This window comes from Emydura macquarii, unplaced genomic scaffold (assembly GCF_026122565.2).
Source record: "Emydura macquarii macquarii isolate MOO-44397 ecotype Brisbane River unplaced genomic scaffold, CSIRO-AGI_Emac_v2 contig_2432, whole genome shotgun sequence".
Classification (NCBI taxonomy): Eukaryota; Metazoa; Chordata; order Testudines; family Chelidae; genus Emydura; species Emydura macquarii.
The window spans coordinates 2315344-2340205 of NW_027132569.1; the positions used below are offsets into that span (position 1 = coordinate 2315344).

Here is a 24862-nt window from a genome sequence, read left to right on the forward strand (position 1 = left end):
GAAAAAACAGATCGGTTATCCACTCGAGGGTGGAAAGCTGATATTGCTGGAAGGTGAACTTTGACTGAGGAGATAGCTAAGCCTTACTGCTTCAGGTGTAATAAATACTCTAGTATTTCCTGTAATAACGAACACATGGGCGAGACTCCATATTGGGAAGCCCAGATGGAGAACTGCTTCCACTTTGAGAGGTAAGTGGCACCAGTGAAGGGCTTCCTATACCTATTAGGACCTGACAAACCTGCTCTCCTGGATTTAGCAATGGAGTTTCCAGGCCATGTGATGGAGGAGGCTGAGGTTTGGGTGGAGTAGCCTACCGTGGTCCTGAAAAATCAGGTAGTGGGATCAGAGCTGCCACAGAGAGGCCTAGCAGAGTGGTGAACCAATGTTGACAGGGTCATGCTGGGACTCAGAATGACCCGGTCCTGGTCCCACTTGATCTTTAGTAGTGCCTTGTGCACAAGTGGGATGGGGGGAAGCACAGTACAGGTGACTTGTTCACAAGAGCAGAAAGGCCATGAGAGATCCCGGACTGCGGTCTCACAGGGAGCAGAATTGGTGACACTTCCTGCTGTAAAAGATTGCAAACTGGTCTATCTGGGGAGTTCCCCCACTGCTGGAAAATGTCCCTCGCAATGTCTGGACAAAGAGACTACTCGTGGTGACTGGAGAAAGACTTGCTAAGGCAAATTGCCAGCCCACATTCTGTGCTCCCGGAAGGTGAAAGTCTTTGAGGTGGATTAAATGGGATATGCAAAGCTCCCATAGCTGAACTGCTTCCTGACACGGGGGGAAGCATGAGCTTCTCCCTGCCTACTGAGATAAAACATGGCAGTAGTGTTATCCATATGAGCCAACACATTCTTTCATGTAATGTGAGGCAGACATGCCTAACAGGCTAGGTGAACTGCCATGAGTTCTCTGCCATTGATGTGAAGTGGGAGCTCCTCCAGAGACCAAAGGCCTGGAGTCCTTCAGAGCCCCAACTGAGCTCCACAGCCTAGTGCTGACATGTCTGAGACTAGGGACATTGATGGTTGAGGCTGTTAAAACAGCAAATGGATCCAGCCACTAACTGAGGGACCTGAAAAGGTATCATGAGTTCAGAGTCCAGATCACGATGGTTTGGCGAGTACACAGAGGCTTGTGTGTTGCACCACATATGTGCATGAGGCCATGCTAGCCAAAAGCTTCAGACAATTCCAGGCAGTTGTACTTGGGTGGCCCTTGAGGTGTACTATCAGAGACACGATCATCTGAAAACAACCTTCTGGGAGGAAGGCTTTGGCCTGAGTGGAGTTGAGCACCACTCCATTAAACTCTATCCTCTGTATCAGAGTGAGGATAGACTTTAGGACATTTATTAGCAGGACTAGGACCTTGAATGTTGACTGCATGAAGTGAACACTGACTCTACCTGAGCCCTGCACCTGCCCCTGACTAGCCAGTCATCCAGATATGGGTAGACTTGCACCCCCAGTTTCCTCAGGAAGGCTGCCACTACCACCATGCCTTTTGTAAACACCTACAAAGCTGCCAACAAGTCAAACAGGAGTACCACAAATTGATAGTGCATGTGCTTCACTATGAATCTGAGGAACCTTCTGTTGCCTTGGTATATCAATATATGAAAGTAGTCGTCTCTTAAATCAAGGGCTGCATACCGATCCCCAGGAACCAAGATGGAAATAATGGAAACCAGGGAGACCATGCATAATTTTAATTTTTTGATGTAACTTTTGAGCTCGGGAAGTCTAGAATAGGTCTGAGACAACCCTTGGCTTTTGCAATTAGGAAACAATAAGAGTAGAATCCTTTCCCTCTTAAACTCTGTGGAACCCCTTTCATGGCTCCCACATGAAGAAGAGATTGAACTTCCTGGGCTAGAAGCTGGTTGTGAGATGAGTTACTGAAGGACAGGGAGGGAGGATGGGAAGAAATAAACCGGCAGGTATATCCTCCTTTCACCGTGCTCAGCACTCAATGGTCCACGGTGATATATACCATGCACTGATGAAGTGGGACAGGCAGTCTGCAAATAAAGGGGAAACAGGATCCAGCATCATAGGAACTGGTACGACATCCTTTAGCATCCCTTCAAAATGCCTGCTTAGAACCCTCTAGATGTCTGGGTGCAGCAGACATTGACATCAAGGTAGAACGGGGTGGTGGCCTACACCTAAAACCCCTGCTCCTTTTCCTCTACAAATCTTAATGGGCAGTGAGGCAGAGTACCAGAGAGACTGCTGAGGCCTCTAGTACTTTTCTTTCAGAATCCACCGAATACAAGCATCTTGAATAGGACCCCTTAATTGGGGGAATCCTCCATGAGTTCCAAAGAGCCACTACACTGGCATAGGTCCCCAGTGACCGCTAGGCCAAGCACTCAAATGCACCCCTGTGCCTGGGTCCATGGCAGGGTAGAAGCATCTGGGAGAGTGGCAGGAGCAACTCCTTGGACAAGAGGAGTATGACCAGAACTCCAACTCAGAAGATGATGAGTCTATCTAGTGACCATGGAGGTGCGATGCCCACCAGTGCAGAAGACTGGTGTTGAGTCTGGGAAGCCTGCGTCAAGCCAGCATTGCTGGTTTCCCCTTAGCCAGTACCATGGGGCCTGGTACCAAATGGTAACTGGATGCTAATTCCTGTACTGGTGGAGTTACCAGTACAGACCGCAATAGCAGGTCTCTGGTAGCAGCAAAGGCTTCTAGCATGGATGGCACCACAATTGTGCTGCTACCATGCTGCATCCCCAAAGTGAACAGCTCATGCGGTACTGGAATCAATCTTGCTTGCCTAAGAGCCAGAGCGCTGACTGCTGCGGTACCAAGGCAGTGGAATGGCCTGGCTTAGGTCTCATTCTACTCTGATTCCAATGCCTGGCAGTCTTTGGTGCTAAGGACCGTCCCCTTTCAGCCCGCTATTTCTTGTGCCTTTTCGTAGGCATGGGGGTTGGTGAACACTGCCAGGACTTTTGCATAGCAGAGAAGCGTTACTTACTAACACCGAGGTCTTCGATGTCAAGTCCAACCAGCTCGGCTCAGAGGAAGGTCTCATGCACCTCCATGAGTAAAAACTTTAGCCTAACCTCCTGGTCTTTCATGCAAAGTTTAAAGTCCCCAAAGTGAGCCTCTCCCCGGCACTTAGGCAGCTAGAGTGCGGACTGCTCAGGGGCATAGCCTTGTTGCAGGAGACATAGGGCTTGAAGCCCGGCGACTGAGGCATACCTCAGTACCAGGAAATGAAAAACTCCACTCCACTAACTAACGGAGCCACATTAAACTATATACAATTATAAAAGGAAGACCACAGAAAAAGCTTGCCGAAGCAAGGAGAATAGTTCAGCAACTGTCACGGGAGGCAAGAAGGAAATGAAGGGGCGGACACAGGTCAGCTGGGCACATTATACCAGCAGTATATGCATGTAACACCAGAGGGCACTTGAGCCACCCCATTGGGTACCACTAAGGGAAAAATTTCCGGTGACTGTGCTCGGGGTCCACATTCACCTACAGTGGAATGAACACATCCAATCCTCAAAGAACACATTTCTAAGTAAAAAACCAGAAACAGAGTCAAAGGGCACTTAAAATCATTTATTCTTTCAAAACGCAAGAGATCACAATAGTGATAGAAAAAAATTCAGATGTTTTGGATTAAACAAACCTTTTTCTAAAGGAATAAAGCTTTTTTCAAAAGCTTGGCATTAGAATTCTGCATTGATGTGAACAGTTTCTAAATGATACGTAGCCTGACAGACTCTGGTAGACTAAACATCTGTATACTGACAGAAAATACTGTTCAACTGTGGCTATCTGAACTTCAATTATTTATTCATTATCTACCTTTCCTGATTTTCAGATAACTAAAATTATATTGTAACTAAAATGATGATTTAAAACTTGCTCCATTTGTGTGTTTCTGAAGAAAGATATACTGTGTTTTGTAAAACTATAAGGAGAAGCAAAGTTTGTTGCTCTCTAGAGCACACCACAAAAATTATTCATTTACTCAGGTTTTAGTTCAGGGGTTGTTAGAGGAGATATCTAGAAGGAGAGTGATGAGCAATAGTGGTGACTGTCAAACAAACTAACTATCATTGTGTCAGTGATAGTGTACAAACCTCTAAAAAATCACAGGCAGCTAGAGATTGAAAGGTGCAGTTTTATAAATTGGAGAAATAAATATTTGAGACATCAGAATGAACACATTTATTTATGAAACGTCTACAGAACAGACAGGTCTAGGCCACATTTCCAAGGTATTAAGGCACCTAAAGATGCCGGTTTCTAGTGAAATTTTCAAAAGCACTTATGCAACAAAATACCTCTGAAAATGTCATCTAAATGCCTTAAAGAATAACATAACCATATGAATATACAAACAACTCTATGTTCAGCATAAGAAAGTTAATGTAACAGTAGATACACATTTTAAAAGCACCAGGGATGGTATTCACAGCTATAGTTTTCATTTCCACAGCAACAATAACCATGCAAACATAGGCTAAAATCCTGGCCCCCAGAGAAGTCGATAGGAATTTCACCGACTTCACTGGGGCTAGAATTTCACACATACTATAGTCTTCTGACTATATGCATAGTGTTATGCATTATACACAGTATATGTACAGAAACAATTTACTTCTGGAGTGGAGATGGAAATCAGTTTTTAATGTCCTGATTTTTGTGCAATTAAAATCTCCACTTGACACATACATCAGCCTACATTTCTCCACAACCCACAATACCATCGCCTTTATATTTAACAGAGGGGAAAAGGGAATCCAGCTCTCATAATTATATTCAAATAAACTTGCTTGGATTATATTACTAAGCAATAAGAATGCTACTGATCTAAATTAAATTTAAGGGCATTAGTAAACAACCTGACCAAGAATGCTAAGTCACCCTCAGAAAACAAGAAATGACTAAATAAGTCATGTCTCTAGGTTTCAACATTTCTTATATGTTCCACTTTCCCTCATTAAAAAAAGTTAGCTAAAAGATAAATTACATCAATCCACAATATTGCATACTGAGATTGATGTTTAGTTATGAAGGAGTTTAAAGTAGGGGATTTCTGTCAAGAGTTTTTCTACACGTAGACATCTGGGAAACAAAAACTGAAATTCAGTGAATAAAGCTGTTTCTATAGTGGCATCTTAAACACCACAAAAAGTTTGCATTCAGGGTACTTTCAAAATACTACATATTTTCTTTTCAATAATGTTTTCTTATTTTTAAACCTATGCTAAAATGTAAACTACAGGCATTCTCTGTTTTTAAGTAAAAATCCCACACCTGATTTGTTCTAAAACAAAAAATTCAAAGTCTGAAAGACCTACCTCCCCATGATTGAAAAAGTAGCACAATACTGTAACTAGGCCTCCTAGACGGCTCCCACTGTGAAAAGAAAATAAAAAATGAGTGCAACAGAATTTCATAATATTCAAGTAATATCTTCTGAAAACCAAATTCACAAGAGTTGTCCGCACACAAATATTTAATTTCTCACTTTTAAACACATAGTAGTAGACAGACATTATGTATTTATATTATTTGAGAGGAGGAGATGGGAAAGTGAATTACAACGTAAACCAGTTAAGAACCTAGATAGGGAACCAATGGTAGTTTTAGAACCGTCCACCCTTGGCCTGTACCCTCATATCACATCTCTTCCCTGCAGAACTCCTCTGAACTTTCCATACCTTTAACACACAACCAGTGGAGTAAAATAGATCTGGTTGCCTAGCTCTGCTGCAGGCTTCCCTCTTAGACCAACATTTTTAGAGACAGCAACTATTTAGGTGTTCCTCATTTTTGAGTACCCCATTTGATACTCCCAGAGCCTGATTTTCAGAAGTGCTAAGTATTTGCAACTTCAATGGGATGCCATCTGAATGTCAATGAGAGCTGCAGATTCTCAGCACCTTTGAAAAAAAAAATATATAATCAGCTCCTACGTGTCTCAGTTTGGGCACTCAAAAATTGGAAACTCAAATCTGTGCTTGTTATGAATTGAGGCTCCCTCTGTACAACTTATTAATTCTGATTAATATTGTGAAGTTGTATCACAAAAAACCTGATGTATCATGAATACCTATATATTTGTAGATCCACCAATGCTGACAGGTCCTATAGCAGGTACACACCAGACAGATACTATGCGGCATGCTAAGGACTCAATGATCCTATTCAGGTGCATACATTTGGGACAACAGATACACCCTTAGAAAAACCATTTTAGCAGACTCCTCAGAAGGAGAGGGGAAGGGAGTAGTGCAAACTTATCAGGAGTAGAACAACAAGGCAGGGGACTAGGAGGGGTTTTTTACACTTTCACACTCTCACTCACATAGAGAAACTAAGAGTGAAAAGGGAAGAGGAAGCATGGGGAAGTAGGAAGGTTGCACAAGCCGGATATACAAGAGAGAGAAATGAAGGCTGTTAAATATTGGTTGGTCTGAGTAGAAGGCTCCCTACACACCTGCTGCCTTCCTGGACCCAGATGGTTCCCTAAGGGCTCACAAAGGAAGGGTGAGCTAATGAGGAACATTGCTGTTTCAGATGTTTATTCTTTTGTATGATCTATACTCTCTGGTGCTTTACACAAGTAAAGAGAATAAATGTGTTAGACCTGTGCAGTGTATGACCATGTGCTCATTGTACCATGTCCCTGAGAGTTAAAATGTAACTAGAAGCTTCACATCTTTTGGGTGAAGTCGTGGAAAAGAAGTAGGTTTAAGTAACTGGGTTTTCTTGGGGCTCAGGACTCATCCTGGGGGCCTACAGCAGATGAGCTGAGGAGCTCCCTTTCCATGAAAGTAAAGCAGACTGAGCCTGTGCCCAGGAAACGTGCCAGAGGAGCCAAAGAAAAACTGCTGCAGCCCACTGAGAGCAAGAGAAGCCTGAAACAACCAGTAACAGTCTACAGCAGCAGAGGTTTGGATTGCCTCACAACAGTCCTAGTGACTAGCACTTGCTAGGATATGACACCTCATTTTCCCCTTTGTAAAGTGAGGGATACTACTTTCCTACTTCAGAGGTATTAAGATGATAAATTCATTAATGTTTGGAGACACACTCAGGTGGCCATGCTAATAGGCACCACAGAAAATTCATGAAAAAAATCAGTGCCACATTCAGTGCAGTGTTTGGGTGAAGCATTTGTGAAATAAATAAGGCATGGGGTCCATACACTGAATGTTGAGGATAAAGAGAAATGTTGACAGCTGTCTCTTTTGCTGAGCACAGTACATCCTGTGCCTTGAATGAGATGGGGTCCTGTGTGGAAAAATGTGATTTTGTAATGAATATATACAAGAGTCAGAATTAAGATTTCACAGACTACATGAAATCTGGTATTTCCTAACTTTTGAGTGCTTGACTTTGCAGCCTTCCAGCATTTTCGTCACATTTTTTTCTAAATGGAATATACTACACACAGAATTCCATGGGAGTGAAGTCATGTGAAAACCAGCAGCCTATAAACTAAATTACATCTTTCCTCAGCAATGACAAACTGCATGAGAGCCTAACTGAAAACCTCTACCAAAAACTCAACCAGGAAACAGAGAAAATCTCAGGCTCAAAGCACTTTAAGGTCAGAAGAGACTATCATGATCATCTAGTCTGACCTCCTGAACATTGCAGGCCATAGAACTTCACCCTCCCACTCCTGTAATAGAGCCCCTAATCTCTGGCTGAGTTACCTCAAATCATTATTTAAAGACTTCAAGTTACAGAGACTTCAGCATTTACTCTGTTTTAAACCTGCAAGTGACCAGTGCCCCATGCTGCATAGGAAGGCAAAAAAAAACCCAGGGTCTCTGCCAATCTGACCCATGGGAAAATTCTTTCCCACCCCTAAATATGGCAATCAGTTAGACCCTGAGCATGTGGGCAAGACACATCAGGCAGATGCCTGGGAAAGAATTCTCTGTAGTGACTCAGAGCCCTCACCATCTAGAATCCTGTGTCTCCAGCCATTGGGGATTTTTGCTACTGGCAGTCGCTGATAGGCCACATGATGATAGGCTGTCACATCATACCATCCCCTCCATAAATTTGTCAAGCTCAGTCTTGAAGCCAGTTAGGTTTTTTGCTCCCACTTCTTTCCTTGGAAGGCTGTTCCAGAACTTCACTCCAATGATTAGAAACCTTCACCTAATTTCGAGCCTAAACTTGTTGATGGCTAGTTTATATCCATTTGTTCTATGTTCACATTGGTGCTTAAGCTAAATAACTCCCCTCCCTCCCTGGTTTTTATCCCTCTGATGTATTTATAGACAGCAATCATATCTCCCCTCAGCCTTCTTTGAGTTAGGTTAAACAAGCCAGGCTCTTTGAGTCTACTCTCTCAAAGTAGGTTTTCCATTCCTTGGATCATCCTAGTAGTAGTCCTTCTCTGCACCTGTTCCAGTCTGAATTCCTCAGACATGGGAGACCAGAACTGCACACAGAATTCCAGATGAGGTCTCACCAGTGCCTAAAATGTGTACTAAAAAACAAGGTTACTTACCAGTAACTGTTGTTCTTCGAGATGTGTTGCTCATATCCATTCCAACAGAGGTGAGTGCGTGCCCCGTGCACTGGTTTCCGGAACTTTTTGCCCCCTTAGCAAGCCCCGTAGGGTTGGCTTAGGCGCCCTCTGGAGTACCGCGCTCATGCCACGGTATATAGGGCGCTACCGACCCTGTGAGCCCCCAGTTCCTTCTTTCCGCCTGTGACGGTTACTGGAACGTCTTCCTCTTGCTTCAGCAAGTAGCATCCTCTTTGTTTGAACTGTGACTGTTGCTTGTTGTTTAGTATAGTGTTAAGTATAGTTGTTAAGTAGTTAAATAGTTAGAGTTAGATAGATAGCCCTCAGGGGTTTAAGGTTGGGCCATGCCTGGCTCAACCAGCTTCAAAGCGTGCACCGTGTGCAGAAAGGCTTTTCCCGTGAGTGACCCTCACGATCGCTGCCTCGGAGAGCAGCACAGAAAGGACAGATGTAGAATCTGTAAGGCCTTCAAGCCCCGCACTCAGAAGGAAAGAAATGCGCACTTGAAGGCCATCCTTATGGAGTCTGCGCTTTGCCCAGACTTCGAACCGGCGCGTTCCCCTGCGGCACCGAGTGTCTCCTCGGTGCGGAGCGCTCCACCAGCACCAACATCGACCCATCAGGGCCTAGTGCCGAAACGGAAGAATGGGAAGGACACCACGTGCCGAAACTCCCCCGCACTGCTCGTCCAGCCTGGGGGGAGTCAGGAGATGCCCCAGCTGGTGAGGGTCACTCACGGGAAAAGCCTTTCTGCATGTGGTGCATGCTTTGAAGCCGGTTGAGCCAGGTATGGCCCAACCTTAAGCCCCTGAGGGCTATCTAACTAATTAACTATATAACTACTTAACACTATACTAAACAACAATCAACAGTCACAGTTCAAACAAAGGGGATGCTACTTGCTGAAGCAAGAGGCAGACGTTCCAGTAACCGTCACAGGTGGAAAGAAGGAACTGGGGGCCCGCAGGGTTGGCGGCGCCCTATATACCGCGGCATGAGCGCGGTACTCCAGGAGGCGCCTAAGCCGACCCTACAGGGCTTGCACCAGTGCATGGGGCGCGCACTCACCTATATTAGAATGGATATGAGCAATCACTCGAAGATAGAACTTCCTGTTCTCTATTGGAAATATCTTGCCTGATGCATCTTAGGACTGTGTTAGCCTTTTTCACTGTCACATCATATTGACGGCTCATAGTTATCTTGTGATCAACCAACAGACTCAGGTCTTTCTCTGTCATTTCCAACTGATAAATCCCCAGCCTATAACAAAAATTCTTGTTATTAATCCCTAAATGCATGACCTTGCACTATTAAATTTCAACCCATTTCTATTATTCCACTTTACAAGATCATCCAGATCTCGTTGTATGATATTCCGGTCCTCCTCCATATTAACAATACCTCCCAACTTTGTGTCATCTGCAAATTTTATTAGCACACACTCACTTTTTGTGCCAAGGTCAGTAATAAAAATGTTAAATAAAATTGGTTCCAAGACCAATACCTGAGGAACTCCACTAGTAACCTCCCTCCAGCCTGACAGTTCATCTTTCAGTATGACCTACTGTAGTCTCCTTTTTATACACCTTTCAATTCTCATATTAATCCCCATCTTCTCCAATATACTAATAATTTCCCATGTGGAACTGTATCAAATACCTCATTGAAATCCAGTAGATTAGATCTATTGCATTTTCTTTGTTTAAAAAATCAGTTATCTTCTCAAAAAAGGAGTTTAGGTTGGTCTGACACGATCGGTATACAGACATTTTAGCAATCAACCAGGTCTCTAAGCCACTGCCAATTACTGGGATGGACTGTCAATTATTCCGTTTGCAGCTTTTAGCCATTTTCCAGCCTTTGCAGGAACTTAGCATAACTAGAAAAAGTAGGAGAGGGAGTGGGTAAACAGTGAACACATGAAGTGAGCCTGGCTCTATGTGTTCTCTCTCTCTGACAATGCTGGGGCAGATGTCTGTGAAAAACAGGAAGTCTAGATATATTTTAGAACTGCAGCTATGGGGAAATTCAGCTATCAGACTAACAGCTAAAACTGCTTGCTTAATTTTTTTAGTAAAATGTCTAACTCTTGCTTTTGCCTAGTGATTTATTTGTTTGGTCAGCTATGTAACATTTTTCTTGATTGACATATGTCTGTAATATTTGGGGTATAAAATGAAGGCAGCGAGTCTGAGTCAGCAGATCATTTTCATGGACACATTGAAAGATCCCCAGGCACAGATGGAAGGATTGGCCATCTGGAAATCTGTGACTGATTCACCCAAAGACTGCTTGAGACTTGTGAGAGGAAACATTAAGTTTTGGGGTATTTTAATCACCTATTGTATTGTATGTGCTTAAGACTGATAAGTGGAGACTGTGGTGAAAGTAATTCTGAGGGAAGGATTTGCTGGGGACCAGAAGTAAAGATTTTAAGTAATAAATATTTGGTTCTGACTCATCTTTTGCCAGCCATATAGCAGGCAGATGTACTGTGTTTCCTTTGTTTATGGCCTGATACTGACTCACAGAGATTAAAAGTTACTGGGTCAAGGAACCCTGGGTAACAGATCTACCTTTTGGAAAAACATGTATTTTATCCCAATTACCATTCACCTCTTTGTCCTTAATTATTTTCTCTTTATAAATTTGTTCCAAAACTGCATACAACTGAGGTCAAACTAATAGACCTGTAGTTTCCCAGATCACCTTTTTTCCCATTCTTAAAAAATAGGAACTATATTAGCAATTCTCCAGTCATAGGGAATTAACCCCATATTTACAGATTCATTACAAATCCTTGCTATTGGACATGTAATTTCATGTGCTAGTTCCTTTAATATTCTTGGATGGAGATTATCCAGGCCCCCAATTTAGTCTCATTAAGCTGTTTGAGTTTGACTTCCACCTTGGATGTGGTCATTTCTACCTCCATATCCTCGTTGCCATTAGTCATCCTGCCATTACCCCTAAGCTCTTCATTAGCCTCACTGAAAACAGATCCAAAGTATTTGTTTAGGTGTTTGGCCATGCCTAGATAATCTTTAATCTCCATCCCATCCTCAGGGTTCAGCAGTGTCTCTTCTTCTTTCCTTGTTTGCTTCTCATTTATATGCATATAGAACGTTTTACCTTTTCCTTTGCAAGGTCCAACTCTACTTGGCTTTTGGCAGTTCTTACTTTATCCCTACACTTCTAACCTCCAAGAGGTTGATTTTTTTGCTTATCCCTCCCATCTTCCATTCTTTGTGGGCTTTCTACTTTCTCTTAATGACCTGTTTGAGATGCTTGCTCATCCATTTTGGTCTGCAACCCTTCCCTATGACTTTTTTCCCCTTGCTTAGGATGCAAGCTTCAAATAACTTCTGCAACTTTGACTTAAAATTAATTCCAAGCTTCCTCCACATTCAGATCCTTGAGTTATTCAGTCTAGTCCACTTCCCGAACTAATTCCCTTAATTTTGCAAGTTAGCTCTTTTGAAATCAAGGACCCTTGTTGTAGATCTATTTTTGTTTATCCTTCCATTAATTTTAAACTGAATTAGCACATGAACACTTGAACCGAGATTGTCCTCTACAACCAGTTCTTCTATGAGGTCCTCAGTACTTCCCAATACCAAATCTAAAGTGGCATCACCTTTTGTTGGTTCAGCAACTATTTGGTGAAGAAATCTGCCAGCTATCTCATCCAGAAAAATCTGGGCCCTACTATTATTAGTAGCGCTTGTCCTCTTATCTATATCTGGGAAATTAAAGTTTCCCATAATCACACAATTCCCAGTAATATTTATTTCATTAAAAACACTAAAACGTTAAATCATATCCAAATCGGATACTGTGGTCAGTAGCACACCCCAAGCACTATATCAGGGAACCTCTGGTAGCTTTCTTCCCCAAAGTGATTTCGGCCCAAACAGACTCTGCCTTATCCATTCCATCACTTCTAATTTCTTTACAGTCCACCTCATCATGAATATACAGTGTTACTTCACCATCTTTGCCTTTATTTCTGTCTTTCCTGAACAGCACATACCCTTCAATACTTGTACTCCAATCATGACTACTATTACATCATGTTTCTGTTATCCCTGTAATATCCGGTTTCACTTCCTGCAGCAGTAGTTCTAGTTCCTCCATTTTGTTCCAAGCTCCTTGCACTGGCGCACAAATATTTAATTGTTTCTGCTTGGCTTTACCCACATTCCTTGCCCAAAATCTGTAGTATACTTTTAAATTTAGTAATCAAAATTATTAAATGATCCACCTAGTGTGTTATATAGAAAGAAAATCTGACTAAACACCAATGAAGACTGTTTATGGGGTTGCAGCAACAAAATCCTACATTAAGTCCCCATGTTTTTATTTGCAGGTTCTTATAGTAGCAAGAGAAGGTTCAACAAAATACAACACTTGCAGCCTCAAAAGATATCCAGTATGTACTATTATTTAAAAAGGTCAATATTCCATTAACAGATGATTTGAGCAGTAGCAGAAAGGAAAAAGATAGCGGGGCTTCTTTTGTTTATATCCTTTTTTGGGAAGACCTTGTTTCCTCCTCTTCTTGTCTAGAAAACCTTTGATAGCTCTTGCAGACTGCTGTGGGTCCTGCAACCTGTCTAAAGGGTGGCCATGTCATTTGTTGTTAGGTTGGTACTAACAGGTGGCACTTTCTAGAGGTTTCAACAGTTTCTGCTCCAGTGCTCAATCTCAAGCCTCTTTCAGAGAGATTTACTGGGACACGCAAAGCCAACAGCTCGTACACAGCTTGGGGATCCAGTAGTGGAGCCATTGGTAGAAGTGGTACTAAGCCAAAGCAGAGAAGTACATCTTGGGTACCATTGTTGAGAATCTCAGCACTGAAACTGGTCTCATCGCTAGCAATGGGCCAGTCAGGGTCTCAGGCTTGGAGCCTCATCTCTTTCTTTCTAGTTTGGGGAATAAAGGCACAGCACACTGCTATTCAACCAGGTACAACAGGCACCAGATATGGAAGTCAGATTCCAGTAAAATAGGAAGGTGAGAGGTGCCTCTCTTAAAGACCTTACGGGGCTGAGGGACCAGGACAACCCCAGTAAAGGCACTTGGATGCTCCCAAGACAAGGGAAAAGAAGTATGACATCAGCTAACTACCTAAACTATCTACACTAACATATTATTTCCCAAAAAAAGACTAAAGATTTGGTCACCGAATCAGGAGAACTAGTTCTACAGCAGCAGCAAAGGAAATGTGGCAGATGTGAGGGTGTGCTTTCTCATGCACAGTAAGTGTGCTGCTGTTATCCTTGTATGAGAATGTTTCCAGACCCCCCAGACACAGCACTTGAAAGCAGTTCCACAAAGGAAGGGTATCAAATTCCACATGGTAATACACAGAGGCTTTTGAAGAAATGCAAATGCCTTTTGCATTTGCAATGCCGAATTGCACTGTTTTGCACAACCCAGTAGTCAAAATTGAGGTAATAAGAAAAGTCTTGCCTGTATGAATGAACAATGTATTTTTAAAAAGTTTCTAATTATAAATAATATATCTTCTGCAGTTAGTCATCATTTTGCTCAAAGAGTAATACGACACTAACCTAATGTGTCAACCTTAGAAGTCTGAGGTCTAAAGTCCACAAATATTTGTGGCTACTTTGCATGTTCATTTACCACAAATCACACTGACATGTGTAAATATACCATTTGCATGTGCAACTACACATGCAAAGTAGGTGCACAAATTCTTCTATTTGCCAAAAATTAAGCTTTGAACATATAGAGAAAATACAATCTTTTACTTTAAAAAAAATTATTTTCAGGACTGTTATAAAGAAGTATTGAAGTTCAAAAGAAACTGGACTATTGTCAAAAATAAGACCACATTTTTAGCTTGATGCCTACCCTCCAGTCATAGATTCAGGAACAACTGCCAATTGAAATTATATTTAGAATAATTTCATAGTTGATTCAAGGTACAAAGCATTGCTTACCTTCTGAAAATTCAGACAGCTAAACCAAGCAAAGTGGAAACAGTTTTCCTTTGAAGACAGACATTGGAGTTCACAGAATACGATAAATACTCAGAGAAGACCTAAATGACTTCAAAATTTCATTCAAAAACATGTATTCAAACAAAATACTAAAAAGGTATAAAGGTCAGCCCAAAGATAAGAGTAGCAGTGCTGAATATCTACAAGTCACATTGATATCTTCCACACTAACAGAAATTTGTGCTACAGCTAATGATAACATGTTTATATAAAGGCTGCTGGAATATTTTGAGAAAGAAAATTAGTCAGTATGGTAATTGCTTGATATTTTAAGTCAGAATCTAAAAAGCAAATGCTGCATCTGAAAAACTAATAAGATATAAAGAACTGCCGTGTCTGTATTTATGATTGAAAATAGGGTTCAACTGATTAGATACAAACAGAGTAGCTCTATTGACTTCAGCAAAGAAAAATCCTAGAATTTTGTAACTGAGCCATGCGCACATTGATATTTTACAGCATAGCCAGTAGTAATGGGATGAAGCAACGGATGGTTCTGGGGAATGTTAATGGGAGAGAGGAATTTTTCAACATACCAAGTGTTTATTGCCAGTTCAAATCCAGAGGCCATCCAAGACCTGTTTATTGGACTCAACAAAACTAATTTTGTGGTCAGAACCCCATTTTGACGGAAACTTAACCACACTCACAGAAAACACCATCACAATAAAAAACATCCTTGCTACTAATCTCAACTGAAAGGCCAAAATTTGAATGTTCATGGAGACAAAATCACCCTCTCAATCGCAAGGCAATCTGCCCAGATCAGAGTTGAAGCAAGCTGATAGGGCAGTTGGGAAGCTTATATTGTTAATACATTAGTTGTACCTCTTAGGTAGATAGAGAACTCCATTATTTTTGTACTTTTCATGAGTGCTAAATCCTCTCTCACCAGTTAAAGGAGTAATAAAAGAGGATTAACAGAAACAAGACAAACAAGAGAAAGCAATAGCATCTGAGGATACTTAAGTCCCCATATTCCAATATGGTTTCAACAAATATGAATAGGAAAATTAAGTCTTCCACAGCTCTCTACTGGGCAGAGAAGAAGTACCCTGAATACAATAGCTTAACTACATATGGTTTTCTTCATGTATGTGTTAAGTTTTCAGGGATGTGATGGGAGTGTCCACACCACAGTCACCCTGAAGTGGTTAACAGAAGCCAGATGGGCCAATTTATCTATTAGGCTGAAGGCTGAGAGGAAAGCTTACCTGTGCAAGAACAGGCAGGGCTTCTATAAAGCCAGGGAGCTGATAGCAGGAAGGAGGCTGCAAGGAGGTAGTCTGCAGTCACTCCCTGGGAGAAGGGAGCTGTGTTTGGGAGCTAACAAGACAAGTAGCCCATGGTTGCTCGCTGGGAGGAGGGAGTCAAGAAGCAGGAAAACCCAGAGGAGTGGGGAGGGACAAAAGGTAAGGAAGCAGTAAGTTTCAGGACTGAACAGACCTTGGCTGCATGTTGTAGGGTCCCTTGGCTGGAACCTGGAATAGAGGGCTGGCCCAGGTTTCCCTACTCTCCACTGGGGAAGTGGCTCCAGTGAGGCAGTGAACTTGAAGACTGCCTAGGTCACTGGAGGAGTGACAGACTTTGAGGGACTATACCCTGGGAAGAGTGCAGGGGAGGGAGGGGAACCCTGAGTGAGCTGGCAGGAGGGCTGAGTCACGAAAAGGATGCTGTGGTTCCAGGGGCAAGAGAGGGGCTGCAGACCAGAGAGAGACCACAGGACAGGCCATCAACCTCATGAGCTAATCCCCAGAGTCGCCATAACAAGGTGTCATTACAGCCTAGCAGTGAGTGGAGGGCCCTGGAAGGTTTATGAAATCATGACAATCTTTCCTAGACCGCTGGGCTTCTTTACATTAAAAGACAAAAGAAACATTTGTGACTACACATTTAGTAGCATATTTCAAACTTGTGCACCCCATATTACTAATCTTTACATACATGTGATTGAAATACTGTTTTTGGATGCAGCTTCAGTTGTGGGCATTACATTTAAAAAAGTGTGCTGAACATGTAAACTTCAGTTTCTCATTTTATTTTTGGTTTATTTTATATTCCTATCTGACAGGAACACCTGTCTGATTACATCTGACTGACAAACATGAAACTATTTAATTTTTACTATAAGCTTTACTTTTATTCTGATTTTCAAAAAACACTAGTAATCTTGATTATCTGAATTTCTGAAATTCTGTCGTAATAATCAAATGCATACATATTACAAATGTACAGATTAAATATGGGCAACACTTGTAAAGTCAAGACAAGTCAATGAGCAGTCAATTAAAATTCTCTGACATTACACATAGGAATCACTCTAAACCTGTCATCTCTGTAGGGTTTTACTGTATTCATCATTATGGTATCTGAACACTTAACAAGTCACCTGCTACCTACTAGTTGCTCGAAGGAGTCTACATTGAAAATCACCAACCAAAGAAAATAGAAACGGAGAGCATATTTCCTTGCACCTCAGAAAAGAAGCATTACGTAAGGGTTGTTTTATTCTTTAGGGAGAGAACGACGCATTTACATAAGTCTCCATAGTCTATAACAAAATAAAGGCTTCTGCAAATTAGCTGATTTTCTGAAACCCCGTTTATAAAAATCTATGCCACTACCTTATACTCATTCAAATCTCTCCTTGGGACTTCCTCTTTACTGACACATATATAAGAATAGTAAATCTCTCTCTCTCTCTCGGGAAGAAGAATGCTGTCTCTGTCTCATATCAGCCTCTGCCTAGTAAGTGTGGCAAATTTGAAGGGGAAAAATAGCACAGCTGCTTCTGAGAGCAAAAGTAAACTCCATTTCCCTCCTCTACATCAGAAATTTCCAGTTTCTTCAAGGACCGGTCTTGCAATTCCACATTTCTTCCACAGCATCCTGGCAATTACAAGGGGTATGTCCCCATCACACTACACAACTTCTCCAATCCTCAGTTAGCATCTTTCTCCCCACAGAACAGCTCCAGCACTTGCCTTTCCTCATTGCTGTGCCAAACATCAGCAGTAGAGTGAAAATGATATGATTATCAATCCTAGTGCTGCACACAAGGTTTTGAATAGGTTCCATTTGGTAGAACTATGAGCAGCAGAAGTATGGTGTTCTCCGCAGATGTATGATAAAGTATAAATTCAGTCAGTTAATATTTCCAAAGTATTTTTGCAACTAGAAGGCCTAGACATTGTTTTTAGTGAAAGCTTTATTAAATTCTGCAAAGGAGGTGGCAATGAACCTCCTCTTCACTCAGAAAAGCCTTCTATTAGCCAGCACTGAGTAGGTGAGTGAATTTTTCAATCCCATGTACATTAGTGTGATATATCCTAACAATTCCATGTACTTGCTGTAATAACGTGAAGTTTAAGTAAATGAAAATAACAAATTAAAATACAAAAAGACTACAACCAAAACATTAAAGGTCGTCTGGAAATGTATTTCTTTGAAACTCAGTAATGAACGTCCAAACACAAAATGGCATTTAAGCTACTTAAATATGTTTTTTCTACAATATTTATAATGGTCACACTTCACTTTCTTCTCATTTGACACCTGTGTGTGCGCTCTCCAGATTGTCACATCCACAACTGAACACTGCTAGAACAACTGAACACATGCATACTACTGAAAAACCGCTCTTCTGTCCTCCTGCCATGCTTAATGGTCTATTCCTACAAGACAAACATTAGAAAAACTTAAGGGGAAGGTTAAACTTATTCCCCATAGACAGCTTCTATGCAAGTTCATCTTCTAAATGTTTTGACAAATATCTGATATCTTATTTTATATCCCATAAAACTGAGATAGAAAGTGCAATATTGGTTTTGTGTTCAAAGCTGAATGGATGAATTACCAATTTGAAAGGGAAAACAAAAAATGTGGAAGGCCATTGTTTTTCTGAGTTCTTATCTGAAAATAAGCCACCAGATCATTTTCAAACATTGCTTTCCCAGGGGATTAAAGAAACAATAATAAAAAATAAACTTCTCTGTTTAACACAACCAACTACATTTCAGTATTAGCATTTTTGTGTCAATGATTTCTTCTACCTTATACCTAATCTAGGGTTCTTGTCTCTAATTTTCTCTCCTAAGCAAACTCAATGTCATAATTAAGATACTGACAAATGAGTTCTTACATTTCTTGTACACAATCTATATTCGCAATTCTCAGATATCGCTTCTTGAAAACCTGAGGCTAAGAGGGAGTTACATTTTATGATTAACCATTTAGGAGCCTATAACTGACTCAACTGATTCTTGTTGGCTCTAAGAGTTTCAACAGAATAACTTAAGGGACTGATTCACTACTGCAGTACTCCAGTTTTACATCAAAGTAACTCAACAAAAATCAAATCCAATGATTTAAGTGGAGTAACAGCAGCACGTAACTGAAGAGGAACTGTTCTCACAGTGCACTGTGTACAATGTATATCATATCTGGTATATCCCAGGGAAACTGCCAGGGTTCAACAGAACACTAACATTTCAAAAGAAAATTGCCAATGCAGAGTAGTCGGAAAGGAAAGGAATATCATGTGTCCAAACATGAACAATGTTTCAACTAAGATGGAACCTTCCTTCTGGGGTGTTGAAATGGACTCCTGATACCAATATTTCAGTGTTACAAACTTGAGCCAAAAAACAAAGAAATTAGTCACCCAGAATATCAAAAGAATATCACTGAATTTCCTCATATTGACTAATACGTGGGTGTATTATATTAACATGAACAGTGAGCTACAATGGCGTGGTAATACCCTAGATCGAACTTTTTGATGACTGAAGCCTAGGCCTGCTTCACTTAAGTCAGTGTGAGTTTTAGCCAGTATCTTCATCTGGACCATGATTGGTCCCCATACTTGTTACTTTTATGTTATAATTTTGTTACTCTATACTCCCTATTATTATAATTTCAAACAAAAAAAAAGTTGCTGCAAATAAACACCATTCTAAGGCCTTGTCTACACTAGCACTTTTGCCAGCAAAACTTTTGTTGCTCAGGGGTCTGGAAAAAACCACCACCATGAGCAACATACGTTTTGTCAGTATAACTGCTTGTGTGGACAGCACTGTTGGCGGGAGAGCATCTCCTGCTGACATAGCTACCGTCACTTGTTTAAATGACTTTATTAAGTCAGCAAGAGAGCTCTCTCCCTTCAACATAACACAGCTACACAAGTGCTCTTAGAGTGGCACAGCTGTACTAATACTGTACTAATACAGCTGTGCTGCTGCAAGTTTTATGTGTATACTAGCCCTTAAACCATACATTTTGATGACTTTGCCAACTTAATATTGTTTGTCAAAAATCATTTTCACATTAAACTGTTTGAACAAATCTAAAGACCAAACACAATTATTTTAAAGTAGGAGAATGCCAAAGCTTTACTATTAAGTCTAGTATTGAAGCAGACTGACCAAAAAATAATTTGAGGTGGACAAAAATAGTATTAAAAAGCTAGATAATATGTTCTGTTTTTCTGGAAATATGGAAGTTCTACAGCAGTGCCCTCTTGTGTTGCTGTACAGTAACAATTTCTTCATTTTACTAGAAAATAGTGTTTACTGTTTTATAACTCAGAAATAAACATGTTGTGGATCAAGAGAGAGACTGGAAGGTTTAGGTCTTGAGTTATATTTTTTAAACCAGTACTATTTACATGAGTTTTGGTGTTTTTAAGTTACAAGAGTACAAAAACCTGCCCAAGAATAAACAGTGGTATTTTGAAAGTATTTTGTCCTTAAAGAGCTCAAAAAATTGCTATGATTTTAAAAATGAAATGTTGCAAGCTGCAATATTAGTCCACAGCATGGACTTAAGTCTTGAGAAATTATTGTAAAAATGGTCAGGATATTAAAACACTTAAAATGTGAATTGTGTTAAGGCATTGTAAATGTAATTTCCTTTGTATTTTTAGTTTGTATACCTTCTGACCAATTGTTAACTAGCTCAAGTTATGCAGTATACATTCTTAAAATACAAAAACTCTCACTAAACTGACCAAATAAAGGATGGTCATGTAAGTGATGGTCTGATGAGTCTTGTGACAGGTTAGTGTCTATAATGTCTGCTAATAGTCTGTGAGATCACTGATCCACAACAGTCAAGAGATCCATTGAATTTCTATTGAGCTAGAGGTTTATGGCCTAACATTTCAAAGAGAATTTAACAAAAAAATGTCAAGCTAATGCTTATAAAAGAGGGATTGGGTGGGCTAAAACTCCATGGAGGTGATTCTCAATGTTTCCTTAAACTTCCCCAGAGAGAGATGGATTTGTGGATCCATGGAAGATTGAAAATGTGCAATCCAGCAAGTCTTCAAGCTCCATGAGGAAATTAAATCCTACTCCTAAAGAGACTACCCCTACTCAGTCACTCCTTTGCCCCAGGCAGACACTTCACATCTACATAATGCCCCTCTCTCTTAGGCCTGGTCTACACTTAAAATTAAGGTCAGCATAGCTACATTGCTCAAGAGTGTGAAATATCCATACCCCTGAATGCCGTAGCTATGCTCAACTAACCTCTAGTGTAGATGCAGCTAGGATGCTTCCATCAACTTAGCTACCATCACTGGGGGAGATGGAGTTCCTATAGAGATGGAAATCATAGATTAGGGATGGAAGGGACCTCAGGAGGTTATCTAGTTCAACCTCCTTCTCAAGCCCTTTCCATATGAAGGGTCTATACTAAAGGCACAACAGCAGCATAGTTATGGCACCAGAGTTGTACCACTATAGTGCCCATAGCACAGACATGGCCCATCATTTGGGGAGGAGCCATTCCTACACCAACAGAAAAACTCCTTCTGTTGGTGTAGGCTGACTGTGCTACAGTGTTATGCCAGCATACACAACACTGTGGCTATGCTGGTATAATCCCCATAGTGTAAACATGGCCTAAGTAAGGATGGGCAGACATAGATCTTAAGTTAATGCTGCCTTAAAAAATGTTATTGTAGCCATAGATATTCACTGGAACATTCGCAGCTAAAGGGGAGATTGCGAGAAATCTCCTCTTCCCCCAAGATCGCAAGAAGATGCCCACCATGTTCTTACAAAGGGGATTTCACTGGGAGAAATGAAGGAGGCTTTCAGAGCGATGCCTCATAGCGGAGATTCACCAAATAAAAGTTCTTTGTTCATGATATATTATATATCATTATCTTAAATCCTTGCTGTACAGGGCAAGAAGAAAGTCTATTGAAAATGAAGCTTCCATATTTTTGTGATTTTAATCAGCTCATTGACTAACTTTTCTAGTGTGGCTTGTTAACAGAGTTCTTGGGGTATTCTCTACCTTAACTATTTGCTTTTTAATAAATAGAATTGCTACTTAGTTCTTGAGAGGAATTTAAAAAAATCCTAACAGTTAAGAGTAAATAACCAATTTCTCAGTACTATCTCCTCACATTAGGGAACAAGCCATTGGACAAAAAAGGAATGAACGTATAAGTAAAAATATTTATGCCCTTTTAAAAAAAAAACAATCACATACATTTTCTTCCTCTTCTTACATCAATATGCATGGGACTCTATCAAGCACAACAGATCATTTGAAGGCAAATCAGAGTGGTAAAATTATGATAATTAAGAAAAATACACCAGTCCCTCAAAATAGGAAAAATTAATCCTAGTTTATTTTTTGTTACAATAAAAAGCAATAAAAGAATGAAGTTTAACAAAACTTCTGTAGAAGCAGTTAGGGGTTAAAAAAAAAAAAATAAAAAATCAGATACTCCCAGATCCTTCACCCACCAAAACCTGTAGGTCATGCAGAATCAATGGAGTTCCGGGTACAACTCTGTTTGGAGGATTAAACAAATCAACAGGGTGCTGAAACAGTCAAAAATAAATCTCCTACAGAACTATGCTGCATCTAAGATGTAACCTTTCCATTCTATTAATACTAAATATGTCAATATCAAAACCACATGATTAACAAAAACAATGGTGCTGCCGCCTTCAGGAACAAATTAAAAGAACTTTGTAAAGTAAAGATAAATACAGTTTGAGGAATATACTGAAAGTAAACAATCCATGGTGCAATTTTACAGTCTTAAGTACCAAATCTTAATTGCATTATGCATGCTGTAGCATTATATAAGCTTAAGGAAAGCGTTAGCTTTACAACATAGAGAGCATTTAGAATACTGAAGCACAGAATTGCCGGTAAGCATAATCTTTTCCTGGAAAAAGTTATTACAGGGTTTGTTCAGAGAGAATGTTGAGTGTGTTTCTTAGGGGAGAAAAAGGAGAGTTTTATTTAAGACTTTGCTAACCTGGTGGTTTGGTGATAACAATGCAATGCAACTACACAGGAATTACAGAAGGGAGACAGCACACACATACACATAAAAATGGTAAGAACTACACACATTGTGGATCTCTTAACCAAATACTGGGCTAGTGTTGAAGGAGTAGAAGCACAAAATTAAGTTTTTTCTGTTTTTGAAAAATAAGCCCTTCAGCTGGAAGCTTTATACTCCATGTTTCTGATCTTTAGAATTTTTTGTTTTATTATTTAATCATTAAATATTATTTTGAGTGTTCTGTACTGAAATAATGAAGAGCTGATTAGGTAAGTTTCAACGGGCCACTTGCTGGCAGAGCTGGCACTGGAGCAATGAAAGAACTGCTATTTTGACTTCCCAGATAGAATTTGCTGCAGTACAAACACATTTAATTAAAGAAATATTCTTTATAATTAATTATTCAAGTTAATAGGAAGAACATAAAAAATAAACTTTAGGTTAGAGGTAGAGAAGGAGGTAGGGCAAACAGCAGGATTAAAATCAACAGGTTCCTTCCAGGTTCTTTAAGTTCTGGGCACCCTACAAATAGATCCATTTGCATCCTACAACAAGAAGGTTCCTGCATACACTTTCATAAACAAAAATTATCTTGAAGGAAGATGGATAAGCTTCTTTTGGTGGTTAAATAAGCTTCTGCTCTCACTTCATCTATCACTTATTAGTCAAAACTGCCAACCTGATTCTATAAAGTGTAGTTGTAGCCATGGCAGTCTACGGTATTAGAGAGACAAAGTGTGTGAGGTAATATCTTTTACTGGACCAACTTCTGTTGGAAACAGAGACAAGCTTTTGAGCCACACAGACCTGAAAAAGAGCTCTGTGTGGCTCGAAAGATTGTCTTTTTCACAAACAGGTGTTCCAAAAAAGATATTACCTTACCCACTCTGATTCTAATCACTTCAAAATGGTCATGCTGCCCTTTGATTTTTCATGTCTCAAGGAGATGTCCAAGCCCAAGCCCCTTCAGTCTCCATGTAGTTAAGAATTATAGCCATACTAGATTACCAATAGTCTATCTAGTCCAGTATCCTGTCTCTGAAAATGACCAACAACAAATGGTTCAGGGAAAAGAACAAGAAAACCCTAATGGATATCTGTGGAATCATGTGCCATGGGGAAGTTTCTTCATAACCCCCAGGAGCTATTGGTTGGCTTATCCTTGAATCCTACCAAGTTCTTGGCTTCCATATATTGTAGCAATTCCACTGGTTGGTTGAATAGGGAGAGGGCAGATTTAAAAAAAAATCCTTTCATCAGTCTTAAGTGTGTTGCTTTTCAATTGCATTGGATGATCTCCTGTTCTTATATTATGGGAGAGGGAAAATAGGAGTACTCTACGTTCTCTCTGCCATTACTTTTACACTATCATACCACCTTCCTTTACAGCTGACAATGGAAAAGCCAGAGGATCAACTCTGTGAAGCTCAAAAGCCTGTCCATTCCCCAGAAGCACTTGATCCAATAAAAGATATTACTTACCTACTTTGCCTCTCAATAGAAAACACTTCAGATATCCAAACTTCTATACACACTTGAACTCAGGTGGCTTGTATTCAAATTAAACTATTTAATTTCAGTGCTAAATCTCGAATTTGCATCCAGCACAGTCCCACTCAGGAGATAAAATACTAAGAACTTAGAACAAAGGACAATAATGCGCTTTGAGTTACATTGACATAAAATGTGGATTTCACTTTAAACTGCCCATGGTATCATAAACCTGATAGGCCTCCCTGGTATGTAAAGGTTATCTGTTGTCTCAGAACATGCTGCATGCATCAATTAGAATACCAAATATACACACACACACAAAACAGATGTACCCACTTTAGCACAGGAGATACAATATCACCCCTGAAATTTGTTAGCTGGACTAAGCAACTTCCCGTTTCTGCCCCAGTGTTGTTCTTCATTGCAGCTACTGGAATGCTCAGAGTATAACAAAGTCATGATCTCTATACCT

General features: G+C 40.4%; 1 protein-coding gene across 2 annotated transcripts in view; it reads right to left on the minus strand.

Annotated features, from left to right (window-relative positions):
* The window catches only part of TBX20 (T-box transcription factor 20), a 195526-nt gene that overhangs the window by 62988 nt on the left and 107676 nt on the right, over positions 1 to 24862 (minus strand). For both annotated transcript variants that reach the window (XM_067562505.1, XM_067562503.1), the window contains one exon: positions 5351 to 5408. In XM_067562505.1, coding sequence (XP_067418606.1) covers positions 5351 to 5408 — 58 coding nt within the window. The remainder of the gene's footprint in view (positions 1 to 5350; positions 5409 to 24862) is intronic.